General features: G+C 34.8%; 2 protein-coding genes across 3 annotated transcripts; one reads left to right on the forward strand and one right to left on the reverse strand.

The window, feature by feature from the left end:
* Positions 1–866: 866 nt before the first annotated feature.
* Positions 867–2,370, reverse strand: LOC129915880 (40S ribosomal protein S8). Its single transcript, XM_055995577.1, has 4 exons — positions 2,278–2,370; positions 1,857–1,963; positions 1,243–1,654; positions 867–1,000 (listed from the first exon to the last, which is right to left on the reverse strand). The coding sequence occupies exons 1-4, from the start codon at positions 2,279–2,281 to the stop codon at positions 903–905; spliced, it is 621 nt and encodes a 206-aa protein (XP_055851552.1). The 5' UTR covers positions 2,282–2,370; the 3' UTR covers positions 867–902.
* A 3,817-nt stretch (positions 2,371–6,187) lies between these two features.
* On the forward strand, positions 6,188–18,919 carry LOC129913869 (phosphatidylinositol 4-kinase alpha). 2 transcript variants are annotated; one of them, XM_055992814.1, is made up of 10 exons: positions 6,188–6,402; positions 6,469–6,682; positions 9,865–10,884; positions 10,949–11,008; positions 11,232–11,733; positions 14,210–15,181; positions 15,238–16,040; positions 16,103–17,976; positions 18,036–18,224; positions 18,278–18,919. In XM_055992814.1, exons 1-10 carry the CDS (start codon positions 6,310–6,312, stop codon positions 18,908–18,910), a joined length of 6,360 nt encoding a protein of 2,119 aa, XP_055848789.1. In that variant the 5' UTR covers positions 6,188–6,309; the 3' UTR covers positions 18,911–18,919. The 2 variants fall into 2 exon arrangements, with proteins under 2 accessions (XP_055848789.1, XP_055848790.1); XM_055992815.1 differs by lacking the exon at positions 10,949–11,008.
* Positions 18,920–21,890: the final 2,971 nt, after the last annotated feature.

Below are 21,890 nucleotides of genomic sequence, written 5' to 3' on the forward strand. Positions count from 1 at the left end.
CAAAAAAAAACTTTTGTAATTCTTGAAATTAAAACAATAATCTGGACTCCATTCTTCCATTCTTTCAAAACCATATTTTCTCTGATCTCATTCAGAATCGGGCTTATAGACGTCCATAATGGATTCACAATCAAAGCGTGTTGCTTAACTATCTTGAATTTGAACCATTGTTGGTACTTTAAATCTCAAATTCACGATGATAACAAGGTAAAATAGATACTCACTGTAAAAATATAAAAGAAAATCTATTAAAAACTTTGTCAGACATTTAAAAAAAAATAAACTCAAATGAAGAGAACTTATTTAATTTAACATCAGAGTAACTATGACAAGATTATACATTTCCATCAGGCTAGAGCCTAGTTCAAAACGAACTCGACTCTATAAAGTTGATGTTCGATTCTTGAGTTCAACATCATTTTGAGTAAAAAATGAATACAAAAAAAAAATGTAAAGAATTGAAATTTGCTTACCTAGAATATGTCCAGAAAAATGCAAGTTTAAAGTTATCCAAGTTAAAGAACTTTTCTTCATTCACAATGGCCATTTTTTGCCTGAGATACCTTAATCGCATTCAAATAGTTTAATCATGAAACCTTAAATTCCTCAAAATAGAAACTAAAAACTAGAAAAAAGAAATGGCGGGAATCTGCTAGCTTCTTGAAATTTGAATCAATTAACATTGAACTCCATAAACACTCGTGACACTCAAGTCCACAAGACAATTTAAATTTCCAAAAAAGAAAAAAGCAAACCAAAAAACCATGAAGTTAATTTTTTTCAGCGTAACAAATCTTTTTTTTATTTTTTTCTTTGTTACTCATCTTTTTTTCATGTCTTTAATTAATTAATAAAAAAACGCTCAATTTCATATAAAACTATGTTTGCATAGCGCTTCCTTTTTATTTCTTAATCTTCTTAAGGTAAAATTCAAGTTCTTTGCCTTCAAGAATGTAACCATCAGCACGACCGCATTGTCCTGGGCGGGATGATACACAAGCTGTTGAATAAAATAGAAAAAATCATGAGAAAAAGAGTCCAACAAAGTTTAAAGATTTTAAAAAGAAAATTTAAGAAATAACATCAGAGTAACTATGACAAGATAAAAAATCATCTCCATCAGGCTAGAATCTCGCTCAGAACGAACTTGATTCTATAATTTGATGGTCAAGTCTTGAATTTAACATCATTTGAAAAAGGAAAAGTTTAAAAATGTAATAAAAGAAATTTGTGTTTGCTTACCAAGAATACGTCCAGAAATAAATTGATCTTCCAAAGCTTGCTCAACCTTGGCGTGCTTTTGGCGATCCAAGTATTTCTTCATCACACGATCGCTGCGCTTCTTGTTGAGAACATCGTTCTCATCGTCTTTGCTAGCGTGTTTGGGGTCACGCTTGCGTCCCAAAGGCAGGATGTAATGGGATTCGTACCACTGTCTGAATGGAGTGGCATCGATCACGATGATGGCATTCTTTACCAGCGTACTGGTACGCACCAACTCGTTGTTGGAGGCATTGTACACGACATCGATGATACGGGTCTTGCGGGCAACACCTTCGGAGGCCCACGAGAAATTGCCGGTATCCAAACGGAGAGCACGGTATTTGACATTACCGCCACGGGTGCGGACTTGATGGATACGTGAACCACCGAGCTACAATAAGAGTTTAAAGAATATGGAATTAACAAACTGGAAACATGAATATTCTAGGATTTGAAGGATTAAGTGGTCAATCAGTGGTCCGAACATAATGCTTTTCTATCATCAAAAATGTGTACAGTTGACACGCAGAATCATCAGGAGAATTAATACTATTATTATATTTTAGAGAATACTTGTTTTATGGTAAACTTACTTTAGTGTTTGCTGCTGGACGTCCTAACTCGAACTTCCTCTTCTTGCGGAGGGACTTGCGTTTGCCACCAGTGGCCCTTCGCTTATGAGCGCTATCACGACTTATACCTGAATTAAATCACAAAACGAGACTTTTATTCACATGATCACAATTTAGTATTTCAAACAAAAAATCTATCATTCATCAAGTTGAAGTAGAAAAAAAAAAAACTTTCACTGAGAAATCTTTTGTAACCACAAACCAAGTTTTACTTTTACATTTTTAATATAGAAATTATGAAAAACTTTTAAAAATAATTTCACAAATTAAAAGATATATTAATTTTGTATCATTTTGTTATATATTTGAGTTGAATTTCATTTAATTTTATAACGATGCTGATAGATTTAGTTTGGATGAAATTGAAAAAACAAGCACTCACCCATCTTGGAGTAAAAACAGAGAAGGAAAGGAAGTAAAAATACATGAATTTTCAGCTCGTGTCAAACATGATGATTGTAGTAGAGTTTTTTTTGGAGTAGATTATTTTTTGTTTTTGACAATTTGTGCTGAATAAAAATGGCGGATTTGTATTTGATCTAGGTGTATTTTTTTTTTGTAATAAGAGACAGTTGGGTGGAAAAAAATTTTGCTTGTTTTTTTTTTTATCTACAGATTTTGTTTTTGATAGTTTTTCGAATGAAAAACTAACAAAACTCAGAGTGGACTACACTAACGAAAAAAATTGCCGTGTTTCGTAAAACTTCTAGTTCAGTCAGTAAAAATTTAACAGAGTTCAACAGAAAAAATACTACTCACGTTCCTTTGGAAGTGGTTTTCGATAACTCTCATTTCGAATGTTAAATTATCCCTGTTCCATTGGAGATGGTAGCTTACTCGTGAGTAGAAATCTAGTACAACAACTACACATTCCTATCTCCTCGAGTAGAAGATCGATGTGTTAGTTCTAGTACTAGATCTACTCATGAGTAAACTACCACCTCCAATGGAACGGGGCTATTGTATAGGAAAGTAGAATTTGATTTGAAATTCGAACTGCGAGGCACAACAGAATCTTGCACGAAATTTTATTTCTTTGTTTTTCTTTTAAAACTTATTTTCTGATGTTATTTTTCTTTTAAAGGGCATTATAACAGCCCTGTTCCCATAGAGGAAGGAATACCTAGAGACGCGACTTCGGTTGGTTTTTCTCTTCCACCCTACAAGCTGCAATGAGAGGAAAAACTCCACAGTGCTTATAATGTGGTAGTTTTCCCGTGCATTTTAAATGGCACCAACACATTCAACTGTGGAGTTGAGCTCAAAACAATTAAAAACAATTTAAGTGCTCAGTAGGAAATAAATTCATAAAAAAATAATATAATAAATTCAAAACACGAACCTTTTTTTTTTATTTCTGTACATATTTATTGAAAGGTGGGTGTCTGGAGTGAGCTATTTGAGCTATTCAAGTTCATGTACAAACCAAAATCATGTTTAAATTCAAAATTTGTGAGGACATCTACTGGTGAAAGGAAGGTATTAAACGAATTGTACTTTTCACACGTATTCACAGATAGGAAAACAAGAGAAAAATAAGACAGATTATCTGAAATTAAATTTGCGGGTGTTTTAGGTAAGGGGGGTACGAGTCGGCTCTCTAGGTATTCCTTCCTCTATGCCTGTTCCATTGGAGGTGAAAATTTACTACTAGTAGATGTTTTGGTTAATCTAGTACTATCATCTAATCATGCTCTTCTTCCCGAGTAGATACGATTTGTATTGAATTCGTGGAAAGTGCGTTCCATTGAAAATCGCTAGTAAACTACTAGTAGTACTTTGCCACCTTCCAAAGGAATAGAGGGCTACAACGAGCACTTTTTGCAAAAAGTAAAAAGTGAAAATTTTCAAAATCATTTTGTTACAGTTTTCCGAGCCCAAAAAACAATTTTTTAGTTTTTTTTTTCAAAATCACATGGGTGCTAGGAATAAATTTCCCACTTTTTTACTTTTTAGGTCATAGGGACTCGGCTACACAGTATGTTGTGCCCACCACGTTGCAAATAACATTTTCTAGGAACAAACGTTAAAAAGAGGAAAATCCTCACCCCTCCTTGCCAACAACCGGACTCGTTAGGTGATTGAAAAACCACCGTGTAGCCCGGCACTTGTAGTTAAAGGCTAGTACGCAGCTGAAGCGAAACTAAATTTTCCATACAAAATTTCGTTTAAACGAAATTAAATTTATTTTGTTTTTGCTTTAAAGCCATAACTACAAACGTAAAAAGTGAAAAAGGTTCAATTTAAAATAGCTCAATTTGTTTTTAGACAAAAACACAAAAATTGTTTTTTTAAACCAAAAAATTAGCGTTCTGCAAAATTATTATTAATTTTTTGTGGACGGAACAATTGTCACAAAATGAGTTTGAAAATGTTCACTTTTTGAGTTTTTGCAAAAAGTGGCCGTTGTAGTTAAGCCATAACTACAATGACCTAGGGCCGGTACAAATATTTAATCCGTGGTTCAGCAACTTTTATCTTCTGAAATCGGTGGTAAGGTTCCGGTTTAGCACTGGTGCAAGGTCCACATATATAAAAAATAGCCACATCCATGGTTGAACAGAAGTTGACCCGCAGCTAATCCGCCCAATCGGTGGGTTAAATTCCTGATCCGAGGCTGAACCACGTTTGTACAACTGGCCCCTAAAAATTGAAAAAGTGGGAAATTTACAAAAGAAAAAATTTTTATTTCTTTCTACGGCTATTTTTTTTTTTTTTTTTTGAAAAAACTACAAAAAATGTTTTTGAAACCAAAAAATAAGCATTCTGCATCATTAGCCGTTTTTTATGATCCTACTTAATCCATATAGATCATTATTTAACTCGTATTACAACAACTAAATGAGATCTTAATTTCATCAGGATCACGAATAGTGATCTTGCTTTTCATTAGGTTCACGATTCGTGAAAAGCAAGATCTCATGTAGTTGTTGTAATACGTGTTAATTAATGATCTATATGGATCAAGTGGGATGATAAAAACCGGCTATTATTTTTAATTTTGTAGTCGGAAAAACTGTCACAAAATGAGTTTGAATATTTTCACTTTTTGACTTTTTGCAAAAAGTGGCCGTCCCAACAAACAATATCCCTTCTATAAAGCTTTACAGGAGCTACATTAACACCTGTAAAGCTTTATAGAAGCAAATTTGTTAGTCGGGGTTGTAGTTATACCTAAATCCTAGAGTTCAATTCTTGAACCGAGGCTCACTCACGTTTGTAGAACTGGCCCCAAGAGCTGAATAGAAAATGCGTCGCTCAGCAACTAAAATGACAGCAATCAAAAATGTGAAATTTGTATGGAAGTCGCTAATCGGCAACAGAATGGAGAGTCGCTCGTCGACCAGCAATATTCGCTGTACAGTTGAAATTTTTTCAACTTCGTCGCGCGACAAGTTTGAAGTTTATAGTTTTTTTTTACAATTTGCTTTTTGTTAACTGTTTCTTATTTTATTTATTTTTCTCAAGTGGATCAGTGGAAATATTTTTTTTAAAAAAAGGAATACAATAAAAAAAAAGTGAAAGAAAAATAATTTTTTAAATGCATTTTTGTATATGTTATTTGACAGCCCGTGTCGCGCGACTGAATTCTGCACTCATTCTTCGGCGATTTTGGAAAACGAATTTCTTAACAGCTATCATTTTAGTCGCTGATCGATGAGCGACGCATTATGTTCAGCTCTTTCCCAATTAAACAGAATGCGTGACTCGTCACTCAGCGACTAAAATAATCAAATGGTTCCACAAAACAGTAAACAAAAAAGCCATTTTGTGATCTATTGAAAATCTATTTTTGGCACCACTTACGTAGCAGGAAATTGAATTCAGCACTTTTGTTGGACGCCATTTTTATTTGAAAAAGTCGAATTCTAGTACAATATTATATCATGTACCATGTACCTGAATTTTTTTGTTTGCAATAAATATGTAAATATATTTACTATAGATCAAAATGCTCTTACAAAAGATATAAATGATATCATCTTTTTAAGGCTTGGCCACACCGGAGGGTATGCGGTAGAGGTACGGGTAGCGGTAACGATATTTGTATGAAAAAAATTCCACATCTGAACGTTGATATGTCAGTTTGGAATTTTTTTCATACAAGTACCGTTACCTCTACCCGTACCGCTACCGCATACCCTCCGGTGTGGCCAAGCCTTTATACAAGTTTTTAAACAATTTTAAAAATTATTTTATTTTTAAATCCAACTTTTTCTAAACATTCCCCATTTATCTTTCCTCTCACTTTTAAAACATCATATTTTCTCCCTCCCGCATTATGTCAAAACAAAACGTCAAAAGTCACCTGAAAAAAAAAATATGTCACTTTTTTGCCAAGTCCAAATAAAAATCCAATAAATCGAATTTGTGTGAAAAATTATCTAAAAAATCATAAAAATTCCTCTGGAAAATGTCTGCACGAGCAGATTATTTTTCCTTTCAATCGATGTGCCATAGTCTCGCAAGAGTTTTGGCTAAAATCGATCCAACACCTTGGGAAAAGGTATGCAAAAAAAAACCACCTACTCAATCGTGTGTAATCTTTTTTTTTCATCTATATCTTTTGAAGGTACAATCCCTCTATCGTTATTGTCCACAAGAAAATGCTGTCGGTGTCTTCTGTTTAGATGCCAAGGCCCAAGATGCTGTCCTTGCTTTGGGATTATATTTTCTCGAGAGTAAATGCCAGCATGAAGAACAAATTGTTCCCTATTTACTCAGACTTGCCAAATGCCTGCCCAAGGCCGTTTGGATTGATGACTCAAAGTCGACAAAAATCGATCGTAAGTTCATTACCATGACGTCAATTTTTGAAGAGTTTGTTTTGGGCGAGAGTACGATAAACTAGGCGAAAAGAATTGATAACGGCATTTTGAAGAGGAGTTCAATACTATCATTTTTATAGTATCAGAAAGGGAAGGGGGTCTATCTCCCCCCGTTTAGGCGGGAGGGGAAATTTTCTAAAATATGACGAAAAATGAAAAAAAAAAAATATTAAAAAACAACAGCAACACTTGCAGTTATGTATGAATGATACTTTTTCAAAAGCCACAATTGTACACTTCATTCTAATTTTTAAATCAAATTATTTCAAATAATTGCTCTCCAAATAATCAACTTCAAAGTCAAATCAAATTCCGAAAACCATTATGCTTCTATGTATGCCTTCTGGTTTTTGAGAAAATTGAAAATAAAAAAAAACTACCTTTTTATCAGATTTGTATTAGCTGTTTTCGTGTTTCACTGGTCTGCAAAATGTATCTTTTTTTCTCCTTCAAATAATTTTTTGAAATTATGAAAAATTTGACTTTCCTGAATCCAAATCTAGTTTCAGAAAAATTCTAGCCCGTACTATTTTTTTTTTTAAATGATTTTTGAAAAATATAAGTAGTTTGTAGAAAATAACCCTTTTAGATTCGGTTGACCTAGTACAAAAATTAAACTAATATTCGTATTGAGCTCAAATTTGGAGGACTTATTTCTCATAACATGATCTATCATATGACACCAAATTATTTATTTATTAATTAGAGTTTACACACATTTAAGAAACTAATTGACAAAAACAGCAAAAATATTGAAATTCTGCAGTTTTTAGTAAATCCCACATGAACAAAAACACCTTAATTTAGGAAAATGCAAAATCTCAACGCCCGTTATATATAAAAAGTCAAATATGTAATGAAAACTAATTAAATACATTAAAACAATCTATACGTGTTATATAATCTTATATAATATTTTTCTATTTAGAAATATCTTATCTGTGATAAACCATTCGATACATTGCCTTCTAAATCTTAAAATTTGTCTCTCCTAGAAACAAAAGTATACTTTTGCTATGGTTTTTGATGTGCTGAGTTCGAATGCGAAGTCAAAAAGAATCAAGCACGTCAGGATTTTGAGATATACACGGTAGAGAATCACAAAATCAAGTTTTTGGTTAAAAAATCTCAAAAAAAACTATTATATCTCAAAACCATGAGCTGATCAAATTTTTTTTAATTCGGATTCAAAATCAGCATAATAAAATCTATTAAAAACGTATACTTTTGTTCTTGGGAGAAAGAAATTATGAATTTTTAATGATCAGTTTCTTTATGGTAAGATATGCCAAACCTGATTAACTTTCTTATACTTAAATTAAGATATCTCGAATATGAAAAGAGATATTATTGAGGAGATTGAAACTGAATTTGAAAGAAAATAAAATGCACGACTGATGTCGCACGTACTTGCTTTTGCAGTTTAAAGCACTTTTATGTTAGACTACTTGTAGATTATAAGGGCTGCCTCTATATACATTTTTAAGAAATTTGGTTTATGTAAGGGAAAAGCCGACATGGAGACCGAATTTTTGGCAAATATAATTTTTGTTTTGTTATTTGACTTTTTTGAGAAAAACTGCTTTGAATCAAAAATAATCAAAATCATTAGAGCTGTTTTCGAGAAAAATGCAATAACTTATTAAAGATTTAACAGAAATACCGTTTCTTCAATTATCCGTATTTTTAGAAAAAACGCAGTTTTGTTAAAACTTTGTACAGCATTACGTGTGTTAAATTTAATCAAAATCGTAAGAGCCGTTTTCGAGAAAATTACATAACTTGAAAATTTTGTATAGGAGCTATACGTTCTAAGCGAAATATTAAAAAACAAAAAAAAACCTTGGAAATTACGAAAAAAACACTTATACCAAATTTCAAGAAAATCCGTTAACCCGTTTAGGCTGTAGCTACTTGTACAGATGGACGCACCGACGCGTCCATATTTTTACTTGCTTTATTGAGCAAGTAAAAATAAGTTCTTTTATAAACCTTGACTAGTTTAGTTGAAAAAGTTTACATTACGCCAAAATACTGCTTCGAAAACACCTAAAAAAAATGGGTTTTCGAGATTTTCAAACGGGAATATCCTAAAAACGTGACGTGCTAGGCCAATTTTGACTTCGAATTCAGCACACAAAAATCCTTAAGAAAAGTATAGTTTCATTAAAAGGAGAATTTCCTTGCAGACCAGTGTTTCATAAACATAATGCTTGCAAGCAGTATGCCCCCTTGCAAACCCCCTACATGGGCTCACTATTAAAAGATTTGGGGTGGATGCGAGTTTGGGTGTAGGCAAATTTTGTTCAAAATTTAAAAGTTTTTTTCGAATCCAAAAGAAACTTTGTACCACCCCAAATCCTATAGTGTGTCCAAGCAGGTGGTTGATCCCTTCTCACTTTGATACGCCTTGAACTTCAATCCTTTACCATTTTTGTTTCTTTTTAAGTATTTAAAAAAAAAAAAGATTCTTAGGACCAATCTCAAATGGCATTAGCGAAGCAACGAGGTTGTCCGAGCGTGACAGAGGACCCAAAAAAGGAGTTTAAATCCTGATAACTTGCGAAGCGGGGCAGGAATGATACTTTTAAGCTAAAATGCTGTTAATATTGGCGAATAGCTAAGAAAATGAAAATCTGATAAAATGGTAATTTTCTTATTCACAAACGTATCGGATACTTAGGTATCTTGGATAAGGTATCTGTGCGTACGTGAACGCACCCATTGAGGCAGTTTATTTCATCGATTAATTTCATATTTAAAGTCACAGTCCTGATAAAAATAATATTCAATGTGTTTTTTCAACTTTTTTTTTTACAAATTTTGACTTTGAAATCGATTATTTCAAAAACAATTGATGGAAATAACTTGATTTCGAAATAGGAATTGAGTGTACAGTTCCGGCTTTTTAAAAAGGTATCATTCATAACTGTAAGTGTTGCCGTTGTTTTTTAACAATTTTTTTTCCCCTCCCGCCTAAACAGGGGGAGATAGACCCCCCTCCCATAGCTAAATGACTGTATTGAACTCTTCTACAAAAAACCGTTATTAATTCTTGTCGCCTAAGTTATCGTACTCGTGCTTTTTTTTTGTTTGTATGTCTTGTTGTTGTGATGGAATTAACGTGTTTTCTTTTTTAGGAATTCCATCTGCGGAAAAGTTCAGTTTTTGTTTGAATACACTACTGTCTGATATTGCCTCCAAGTGTCCAGATCTTCGAGATGAAATCATAATCAATCAAGTAGAGACACTGTCTGCATTGACAAACATCATAAAATCAAGCAAAGAAGGTAGCAATGCTCCTCCGCCCATTATTCTTTGCAAGGCAACAGTTCCGTTGCTTTTTGGACTGGCCAGGTCAATGGGCCGTTATGCTGCCTCTGACCCTCCACTTTTGTGTCGAATATTTCCACTCGAAGAGATGCCAGTGGTAAAGAGCAAAGAAACGGCTATATTCAGTTCAAATGAACGACTCGGAAGTTTCAGTCACTTTCGTTCGATCATTCCCCGGTCAATGTCTGGCAGTTTAAGTCAGGATTCTACTGATTCTCGCTTAGCCCGTCATGTGACTTCGCTTTGCCACTCGAGCACAGTTAAGAAACCAACCTTCCAGACGTACTTTTCGGTGCCGTACGACCCGAGGACACATTTCTTCAACAAATGCGGTTCCAGTTTCAATCAATTTCCTAACATGAGAGTTTGTGACTCTCCCACAAAACAGTCAAATGGTAACCACAATCCGATGGTTTTCCCAATTCAACATTTGCAGACAATTTTTGCGATGTCAAAGAAACTTTTGACCAAAGAGAATTTGGAACACCTCGATGAGCAGGCCGCAGATATATTTGCTTTGCATCAGATCAGAGGATACTGTTATAAGAGCTTCTCGGAGACTCTTAACCTGGTGATGGTGACTCTGCTGAGAGAACTCCTTCAGAATCAGAATGATTTGCCGACTCCATTTACAAAAGATGTTCAGGAATTCGTCAAACGCTTGTTTCTCAATGGACAAACTGAACTCCAAAATAAACAACAGGATCATGAGAAAGAAAAGAAGGAAGACAATGGAGGCATTCCGGTGGTGAACAAATACAAAGTAAACGTAATGGCAAATGCAGCTTGTGTTGATTTGCTCGTCTGGGCAATTCGTGATGAAACAGGTTAGTTTGGGTTGACTTAGCTAGTTGTATCTTCTGGAAGCTAAATTTTCTAGATCTTTCACAGTCGACGAAGAGTACAATGTTCCTTCTTTGCAGAATGGTTTAAATTATTTACTCACCAAAGGTTAAAACGGGTTTTCCCCTGTTTTTATATTTTTTGTTCTATTCATTTTGTTACTTTTTGTTCCTTTGCGTTTGACTTTGTTTACATTTTTTGAGATTTTTGTTCTGTATCCTTCCCACCTCTCGTCCCAAATCCTAAGTTTGAGATTTGTTTTTGTTTTATGTTGCAAAACTTTTGATTACCTTTACTGATTTCTGTCTTTTCTTTTTTGATCTAATCACAGAAGCCGATAAGCTTTGTGGCCGACTATCCCAGAAGCTGAATTCGATTTTGAGTCACAAAATCGTTATGGATCACATGCCTCTGCTGATGGTGTGCCTTGAAGGACTTGGAAAGCTTGCTCAGAAATTCCCCAACATAGCTGGAACATCGATATCGTATTTGAGAGATTTCTTAGTTGATCCAAGTCCAATTTTGGCCAAACTTCATGTTTTTTCGACTATTCAGAATGCACATCAACTTCAAAAGAAAGATAACAAAGAAGTTACTCCCTTTAAGATTACTGTTCAGAGTAGCAGTGAATTGAGAGCAATTGATGTATTTGGTAGTGGAGCCAAAGGTGGTCTAACGAAATCTGGACAAGCTGCTTTTGAAGCATTGAGAGATGCAGCAATTGAGAATTTGAGTATCGCTTTGAGATCGGCACATAGTTTGGATCAATATTGTGTGCCGGCTTTGGTGGCGAATGTATCAAATCGACTTTTTACAGCTGAGAAACATGAATCGTAAGTAATTTAGATTTTAATGAGAATTAATTAATAGTTAAAAATATATTTAAAAAGCGAATATTTGCACTCATTTTAAAAAAAAGTAACTTATTCCAGCAATTAACTATGTCCTTAGAATGTTTTAATTGTTAGTGGGCTTTTTAGATTGTACACTTATTTGGAGGCTTGTTGCCAAAATTTTCCTTGCTAAATGAACAATTCAAGTTTTCTGGGTATCAAATGCAACCTTCTTTTTTTTAATTCGGCGGTGTTATTCCTTGATGTCAAGTTAATTATAACTCTCCCACTTATCTGCTTCAAACTAGTCCGCCAGTGGATTTCGCCGGATTTTCGAATACAAGCCTCCTGGTTTTTTATTGTTTCATTTTAAGTTTAGATTTTAGATTAGAATTGATTTTATTCAGAATTGACAAGATTAACATAACATTATAAAATAAAACCAAATTATTACATGACTATCTGCAGTCTGCCGAATTGACTATTATGTAACTTTTACAATATTATTTTTTTTTTATTTTTCTTTAAATTATAGCAATTTTTTTTAACAGTTACCACATAAAAATAAAAATAAGGCGTTTCATCAAAATAGTCATTGGAAGATTCTATTTTGGTATTTCAAAGCAATCGTACAAAAATGTATACCAGTTTAGAAACATTCATGTGATTAAATTGCATGTAATAATAATAATTTTTAACTATATGCCTTTAAGACCTTAGGTCTTTTAAATGCATACTGCACTGCACTAGGAATAGAAAGATAGGAAAGAATTTTTTGTTGGTACAGTGAATTGAGAATAAGATGATTATTTTATCTCATATAATCCCACGGGTTGCTTCCAAGCTGGGGGATAAAGAAAAGAATGCTACCTGAGGTAGGGCTCAAACCCACACCTCCAGGTTAGCAGTCAAGCACTACATCCACTGCACCATTGCCACCATGCAGATGACTGGAAGGTCTGCTCTGTGTGGTACATAGTTCATATCTAGAATTTCACCTCGCAGTATGACCCTCATAGATATGTATTTCTCTGCCACTTAGCTCATCACGAAAGTAGTCCATCTGCTCCAAATTGTGATTTAGCTGGCAGTAGATCGTAAGATATAAATAGTTACAGTTACACCCATGTAGTTCTTCCCTTATACCATTATTCACATATGGATGTGAAGTCTTTGGAGAACTTGACTTAAATGATTTTAGAAAATTGACTGTAGCAACCAACTCAATAATACGTTCTAAGAAGATATGATCATATATCTAATTTCAAAAAATTGTTACTATTCTGTGACCGGAGTCTCTTGTATAAATGTAATAAAGTATTGCACTCCAAATTATCTGTATAATTATCTAACGTTCGCCAGGTCTCGGCGCACATTTAATATCATTTTACCAAAACTTCTCTTTTAACTACCAGTCGTCTCTTCCTCTGTCACACCATTAATGTTTATAAGTCCTTGCCACATCAAATCAAACAATCTATATATACACAACGATAGCTTTAACGTCGTCAAAAGCATATTATTCAAACATTTGTCCGATTCAACTTAGAAGCAACAAACAAAATATTGTAATGTTACATGTACCTAATAAATTTATTTTTATTTAATTATTTAACTAGCTATTGCTCTAATTCATTTTTAATAATATTCCAATCAGCAAGCATTTGTAATTTTAAAGACTTTGTCTTACTGTACTATGTACCCAATTATTTTTGAATAAATTGAAAATTGAACTTATTTCTAGCTGCTTCATCCATCTTAGAAACTAGCTGATATGTCCTTTTTTGATTTTGAAAGGTCTGCAATATTGCAGACCAAATTCCACAATTTTTTCCGAAATCAAGCCATTCGCGGTACAATCCACTCTTTGAATTAATAGTCTTAAGAGCTGTCATTTTTTGTGAACGATAGTCTGCCAAACTTAAGGTTCTAATTATGTTATCCACCTGCAGTTTAAGTGTTTTCATAAAAAGAGGGAAATTTCCGTTTCTAGCATTATTAGATAGTTCGGTGTGTTGGCCGGTAAATAGAACGCTCGTTTAAAGTAGACGCGCTGTAGTTTTTCAATCATCTCATAATATTTGCTTCCTCAGTAGATTCTTCAACTGATTCCAATATTTTGTATTTGCTACTGTGAACCAAGTATTTGTTCGTCAAACATTTTTTCCATGTGAGGTTTATCGCTATTTTCGCTTTGTTGAGTTTCTCACTGAAGTGTTTCTTAAGTTTGAAGAAGTGAAGTGAAGATAACTCCTAAGTATTTAAACTCTTTAACAACTTCAATCAAGTTTCCATTAAATTTCCATTTTTCATTTGAGCAATTTCTATCTTCATATTTTTTTTTTTTGTTCCATTTCTGAGGTCAACTCAATGCTGGTGTTTTTGAATTTTTACGAATAGTTAACTTTCTTTTTAACCATTTCCCTTTAAAAAATATAGTTAAAAATCCTTCATAAAAACTATTTTTCTTTTTCAGAGAATCAAGTCTTGTCAGTTTGAATATCATAGTAATGTTGGGCCATGTCGCTGTTGCACTAAAAGACACCTCTAAGACAACACAAAATATCCTACAATTCTTCATTCAACGATTCTGCAAAGTTCCCTCAGAACAGAATGTTCTCATTGTCGATCAACTTGGCTGTATGATAATCTCTCAATGTGAACCACATGTCTTTGATGAAATAATGAAAATGTTCTCCAGAGTAACAGTTCAAGCCGCCTCATTAGCATACACCTCTAATCCAGATCATCGCAAACAATTCTGCAATGTCTCAGATGCAGTTGTTAATGCTTTGGGAAATATCGCTGCCAATATTCAAGGTGATGCAGAGATGTTGGAGCTTTTAGGAAAACTCCTTGAACTTTTTGTTCAAATTGGTTTGGAAGGTGAACGTTCCTATGACAATACTCCGGGTGCACAGAAAGCCAGTTCAAGTGCTGGTAATCTAGGAATGTTGATACCAGTAATTGCAGTCTTAGTACGGCGACTACCTCCAATTAAGAATCCAAAAATGCGTCTACACAAATTGTTCAAAGACTTTTGGGTTTACTGTGTTGTCATGGGATTTACCAATTCACGACTTTGGCCAGCAGATTGGTATCAAGGAGTGCAACAAATTGCTGCTAAATCGCCTCTTCTCATATCCCAGACAGCACATAAGTCCGATATGAGGGAATTGAATTATACCACAGCGATAAAAAGTGATTCGGTCAGTTTGAATGAATTGAGAAGTCAAATTCTTCTTTTATTGGATCATCCTCCAGCTGAGGTTACAGCATGTATCAACAAGTTGACATTTGCTCAGTGCACATTCTTATTGAGTGTGTATTGGCTGGAGACATTAAGAGTCGAGAATGCAGAAGAACCCAGTTTGGAACCAATTCTGAGTTACATGTGCGATACGGCTTTGCAAAAGGACAAGTCTGGGATTTGGCAATGTGTGAAATGGTAAGATAAATTTGAAAAGTTGTTCAATTTTTTAAGAGTTTGTTTTTTTTTCCTAGCATTGCCGATCAGGTTTTTGAAAAATTCCGCAATGTTCTCTTCACGCATGATGATGTCCGCGAAAAGGTCCTGGAATCCCAGGCTACTCTCCTCCTCGTTTACTTCAACCACATTCATAAACAAATTCAACTCGTAGCCGATCAGTATCTGTCACAGTTGGTTGATAAGTTTCCACATTTGCTTTGGAATCGACGAGTTCTCTGGTGCATGCTAGACATACTTCAACTTTTGGCGTTTTCACTAACTTTAGATCCCAATGAAGAAACTCCAACTCTGAGAGTTGTCTCAACTCCTTACACACTCCATCTTATGGATTCCCTACCAGCACGAGAAGGACGACTCAAAGATTTCGCCGATCGTTGCCAAGGCATTGTAAATGAGGCGATGAAGTGGGCTCCTCGATCGACACGATCACATCTCCAAGAGTATCCCAATCAGATTCCCACTCCTGTCCTCGCTCATCATAGTGGACTGGCTCTGGCATTTGATTCTGTTGTTGCAAGTAGTAAATTATATCCCAATGCCCTTCCGTCCATCAATAAGAGACCACATTGTGTGAACAGTGATACTCCGAGATTCGTTTCGGTTCTATGTCTCAGAGCTAAGTATGCTGGAGAGATTTCGGGAATGCTCTCGGCTATGAATGAGAAGGATAAGGCTGGAATTGCTGATCGTCTTGTAAGAGACGTATGGGATGCTTGTAAGGAGAAAAGTGACGCAAAACATCGAGGAGCCCTCTGGAGAGCCACAGCCTATTTGGTTCTTTGTTCCGGTATTAATCGAAAATTACTGCATGCTGTTTGTAAGTATTTCAGAGTTATAGAAATTTTTTTAGAAATAAATCAATGACTTTTTATTTTCCAGCGACATCTCAGGTGGAACTCTTTACCGAGTCCGCTATGGAGACTGCTGTCGAGTGCTGGCAATGGGTGCTCACCGCCAGACAAGATCTAGAACTCTGCTTCATTCAAGATATGGTGAGTGCATGGCAGATAACATTCGAAAAGAAACTCGGACTGTTTTCCGATGAGGTCCAGATAGTTAATCCACTGGCTGCATATGATGGTTGTAAGTTAGTTTCCAAGCCAATTCAAATAGCTCCTCATCTCATCTGGTTGCAATTGCTATCGGAAATGGTGGACACAGCAAAGTACTGTAATCGAGACAAAGTAGAAATGTTTTGTATGCTCCTTAATCGCTGTTTGCCAATTTCCAAGAACAACAAGCAGAATCGCCAGGTTTCAACAGTTGGGTGTAGATTCAAGCTTCTTCAATGCGGATTGTCCTTACTGCAAGGGAACACCATTGCCAAGTCAATAGCAAGAAATATCCTCCGTGAGAGAATATACAATAATGCTTTAGACTACTTCTGTGGTCCACCAACTTGTCCAAATCAATCAAAAGAACAGTTATTAGATGATATTCAGATACTCTTGAAGTTCTGGCAAACAATGAGGAGCGAAAAGAAACATCTAATCACCACTGAAGTTGGAGATAACGACGTTGCCAGCATAATTGGCACCACTTCTTCCAACCAGATGCTTTCAGTGAAGCAGAATCCTGAAACAGCATCCCTGATCAGTGGAAGTGATGTGGCCAGATCGATGTCAGGAACAGGTGGCTGGTACAATACGATCCCTCATTCGACTTCGACTCTTTCGAAGAGATCAACTCGATCAAAACGACTTCCTTATCAAAAGGATGCATATGACAAGGACTACATGAAAAAGAGAAATTTGATTCTTGAACTTTTAGCTGTTGAACTAGAATTCATGATTATTTGGTATAATCCAAACTGTTTGCCAGATCTGGCAATACCTGGAGAAGAGCAAATAAACGAATGGCGAGCTAGGCCATATAAGATGAATGTCTGGAGGGACTACACCCGTTTGGCGTGGTCCTACAATCCAGCTCTGGCTGTATTCCTTCCTTGTAGGATCAAAAATTCGGATTCTATTGAAGATGAAGTCACTAGATTGGTATGTGCTGATCCAATTGCTGTTGCTCATATACCCGAAGCACTGAAATACCTTGTGACGACAAAAAATCTCCTCCAAGAAAGTCCAGATTTGGTGTACGTACTAGCTTGGTCAGCAGTGAATCCTATTCAAGCTCTTTCCTATTTCTCCCGGCAATATCCATCCCATCCTTTAACAGCTCAATATGCAGTAAAAACTCTGTCCTCTTATCCAGCCGAATCAGTGCTTCCATACATTCCACAATTGGTCCAAGCCCTACGACATGACACAATGGGCTATGTGACTGAATTCATTAAAAACATCTCAAAGAGATCCCAAATTGTGGCACATCAGTTGATTTGGAATATGCAAACAAATATGTTTATGGATGAGGATCAACTCCACAAAGATCCTAATTTGTATGAGGCATTGGAATTGCTAAGTCAGAATATAATTGCATCATTTTCTGGTTCGGCCAAGAGGTTTTATGAGAGAGAATTTGATTTCTTTGGGAAGATTACAGCAGTGTCGGGAGAGATACGATCGTTTCCCAAAGGAATCGAACGAAAAAATGCCTGTTTGGCTGCTTTAAGTCGAATTAAGGTGCAATCAGGATGCTATTTACCATCGAATCCGGAAGCTATGGTGCTGGATATTGATTACAACAGTGGAACACCTATGCAGAGTGCTGCAAAGGCTCCATATCTGGCAAGATTTAGAGTCTATCGGTGTGGTATCAATGAGCTCGAGACTAGAGCGATGGAGGTTTCCAATAATCCAGTGGGTTTAATGTGGAATATGTTTTTTAGAAAGTAAATAATTTTTTTTTTTTTTTGTAGAATTCTCAAGAAGATGCTCATGCCACACTGGGAGTTGAGTCATGGCAAGCTGCAATTTTCAAAGTTGGAGATGATGTGCGACAGGATATGCTGGCTCTTCAAGTTATTACGATTTTCAAAAATATATTTCAGCAAGTTGGACTGGATTTATTTCTGTTTCCTTACAGAGTTGTGGCCACAGCTCCAGGGGTGAGTTGAAAATCTTCCAAGATAATAGATTTATATAAAATGATCCTTTTCAGTGTGGTGTAATTGAATGTGTTCCAAATGCCAAATCACGTGATCAACTTGGTCGGCAGACAGATTCAGGACTGTACGAGTATTTCCTTCATCAGTATGGCGATGAGAGTTCAAAAGAATTCCAAGCGGCTCGAGCGAACTTTGTCAAATCCATGGCCGCTTATTCTCTAATTGGTTACCTCTTGCAAATTAAAGATCGTCACAACGGTAACATTATGATTGACAAAGATGGACACATCATTCACATCGATTTTGGATTCATGTTTGAATCGTCACCTGGTGGAAATATTGGATTCGAGCCTGACATGAAGCTCACCGACGAAATGGTTATGATAATGGGTGGTAAAATGGAGGCACCCGCCTTTAAATGGTTCTGTGAATTATGTGTACAGGCATTCCTAGCAGTGCGTCCTTATCAGGATGCCATTGTATCATTGGTATCTCTAATGCTCGACACTGGTTTACCTTGCTTCCGTGGTCAAACGATTAATTTACTCAAACAGCGATTTGTTGCAACGAAAAATAATCGAGAAGCCGCTGCTCATATGTTGGCTGTTATAAGAAATTCCTATCAGAACTTTAGGACACGAACCTACGACATGATACAGTACTATCAAAACCAGATTCCATATTAAAAAAACAAAGTGTTTGTTGTTTCTATATACTTTTTTTTCTTCATTCAGCCTATTAATACGTTGTTAATTCTTGTTATTTATTAATCATTTTTAATTTTTTTTTCTTTAACCTAAATAATTTTAGGTAAATCAATTATTGTGAAGAGAATTTATTATGTTATATAATGTGTTTTATGTGTGTTTGTAAAACTATTCTTATTAATTATTAAGTCATAAAGGGATTTTAAATTTTAAAAACTATCTAATTCTACATGTCTACATTGTATTATTTTGTTGATTCCTTAAAAAAAAGAATGTTATTCCTTGTAGGTCCAGTTTGGGATTATAAGCAAAAAAATAAAATAAAAATGCAATATTATTGAAATTTTTCCTTTTTTTTATTTTTTTTTGAGGTACGGAAGACCAGGAAACCAGGGGTGGAATCGGCTATTGTGATTTGTGATCGGTGATAATTACAAAAGAACAATTTGCTCTGAGAAATATGATTTTCGAAGTACAAATTTGGAGCTTGTGACTATCACCGATCACAAATCACAATAGCCGATTCCACTACAGGAATGAAAAAGATATTCGGCCTTATCACGAATTCTGTTCGTATCGGACATTTTCAAACGATTCCCGAAAAAACGATCACGGAATCCGTTCGTAGTGGAAAATTTCATACAAATTGTTTATACGATCGGATTTTGTGATTGTTTTTTCTCAAATCGTAGAAAAATTCATATACAAATGGAATTCGAGATAAGGCCAATTGTAACAGTGAATGGGTTTGAATAGGATTGAGAAAACTTAAGTTATTATTAAATGAAATTTAATGGACGAAAAGTAACTTGCTACGCTACCTTACTGGTTATGATACCTTGACAACATTTCAATAAATTAAATAATTAAAATGGGTACATAACATAATTGTAGAAGAAAGACGAGTCGAGTCTCAGCTTTAACTTTCCTGGTTTTGAGGATTAAACAGCCACACAAAAAATAAAATCGGGTGAGCGATTATGTTAATCATACGTGTTTTGGCGTTGAAACCGAATCCGAAGTCCGTTTTACTCGATCATGTCTGATTTTCTACATAGCCTCAGAAAGTGTGCAAAATAGACTTCGGATTTAGTTACCCAAAAAAACCGAAAAGAAAAAAAACTTGTTGGTTTTTTGTGTGGCTGTGTTATTTTTATAAATTTTGAAATGAAACTTCTTAAAAGAGTTATTTGAAAATTTAACCTATTGTGTTGCAATTGCAATACATTCATTTATCTGAATTTTTTCATTCCTCTGTAACAAAAAATAAATCAATTGGTAGCTTTTTAGTAAGAGCCTTACAGCGTTTGGTCAAAATCTTAGATTTTAGCCCAATGTTTACAAGCAAATAAAACTCGTAAATCATATCTGAATAAGTGTTTATGGATGGGTTTTCGAGATATGATTTTTTAATTTAAATTTTTTTTTAAGTACAGCTGCTACCTACTTAACTTAAAGCGATATGCATAGTCGGGCACTAATGCACAAAAATTTGTTAAGCTCAGGTCTGAGAAGCATTTAATTCAGGATTTCCACAGTTAGTATTCATAAGCTTAACTTAAAGAAACACTTCTGTAGAGAAAGTTGCCAAGCGTAAAAGCAAAATGTTCACTTGAGATAAATCTTGACTTTACTATGAATTCCAATCTTAGTATTCATGCTTCGTGCTATAACTTGAAGCTTAGTACGCAGATCATGCTAAATTTTAGCTCCCATACAAATTATCGAAAAATCGGTAAAATTGTATCGATAATTTGTATGGGAGCTTAAATTTAACTCGATCTGCGTTCTAGGCTTGAATAATAAATGATCAATCTGAGCAGAAAAACCGGCATCTTAAAGGCATAACTACAATGGCCACTTTTTGCAAAACCTCAAAAAGTGAAAATTTTCAAACTCATTGTGTGATAGTTTTCCGACCCCAAAATGAAAAACAATAATGCAGAAAGCTTATTTTTACGTTCGCGCTAGGGAGAAAAAAAAAAGTTTTACTTTTGTAAATTTTCCACTTCTTGCAAAAAAGTTGCCGTTGTAGTTACACCTTAATGTTGAAAAAATAAATAACAAATACTTGAATAACTTTTTTGGGTTACAATAGAAGTGATTCATTTAAAAAAATGTTGTTTTAAGGAAATATTTCGCCAAAAACTTTTTACTCAAACAAAATTTCAAAATCATATCTCAAAAACGTATCCAATTGTAATTACATATTTAAAAATGTCATTTCCGGTGTCAGGAGGTGTAAAGGAATGGCCACACCGGAAAGGTATGCTTTAGCATATATGTATGAAAAAATTCCAAATCATTCCACAAATTCCACATTTTTCGGTTTGGATTTTTTTTTTCATGCGGTATGCAGTAACGAACGGGTAATTTTATGAAAAAATTCCAAAGCGGAACATCAATTTTTGCTTTAAAGGAATGACCACACCGGAAAGGTACGCAAGCGGTATGTATAGGTAATTTTATGACAAAAAATCCACACTAAACATCAGATTCCGATTTGGATTGTTTTTTTTCAAAAAATTATCCATTACGCGCTTCCGTATACATTTCCGGTAGGGTCATTAATTAACAGCCCTGTTCCATTGGAGGTGGTAATTTACTCGTGAGTAGAAATCTAGTACAACAACTACACATTCCTATCTCCTCGAGAAGAAGATCATGTGTTAATTCTAGTACTAGATCTACTCATGAGTAAACCACCACCTCCAATGGAACGAGGCTAACATTGGGAATTTAGGCTGTAAATTAGTGTTGCTAACGGTTTCCTTATAGAACAGTTTTTTTATGCTTCGAACGACTAAATTCGATTTTAAATAAAAGCTTTTATACCCCAGGGATCACTTTCGGCTTAACGATTGCTTTCATTTGAATACAAAAACAAATTGTAACAGAATATTAAAAAGAAAGTTCATTCAAATAAGAATGTACCTAATTTTGTGAAATTAAAAAAAAA

Source organism: Episyrphus balteatus, chromosome 3 (genome assembly GCF_945859705.1).
Source record: "Episyrphus balteatus chromosome 3, idEpiBalt1.1, whole genome shotgun sequence".
NCBI lineage: Eukaryota > Metazoa > Arthropoda > Insecta > Diptera > Syrphidae > Episyrphus > Episyrphus balteatus.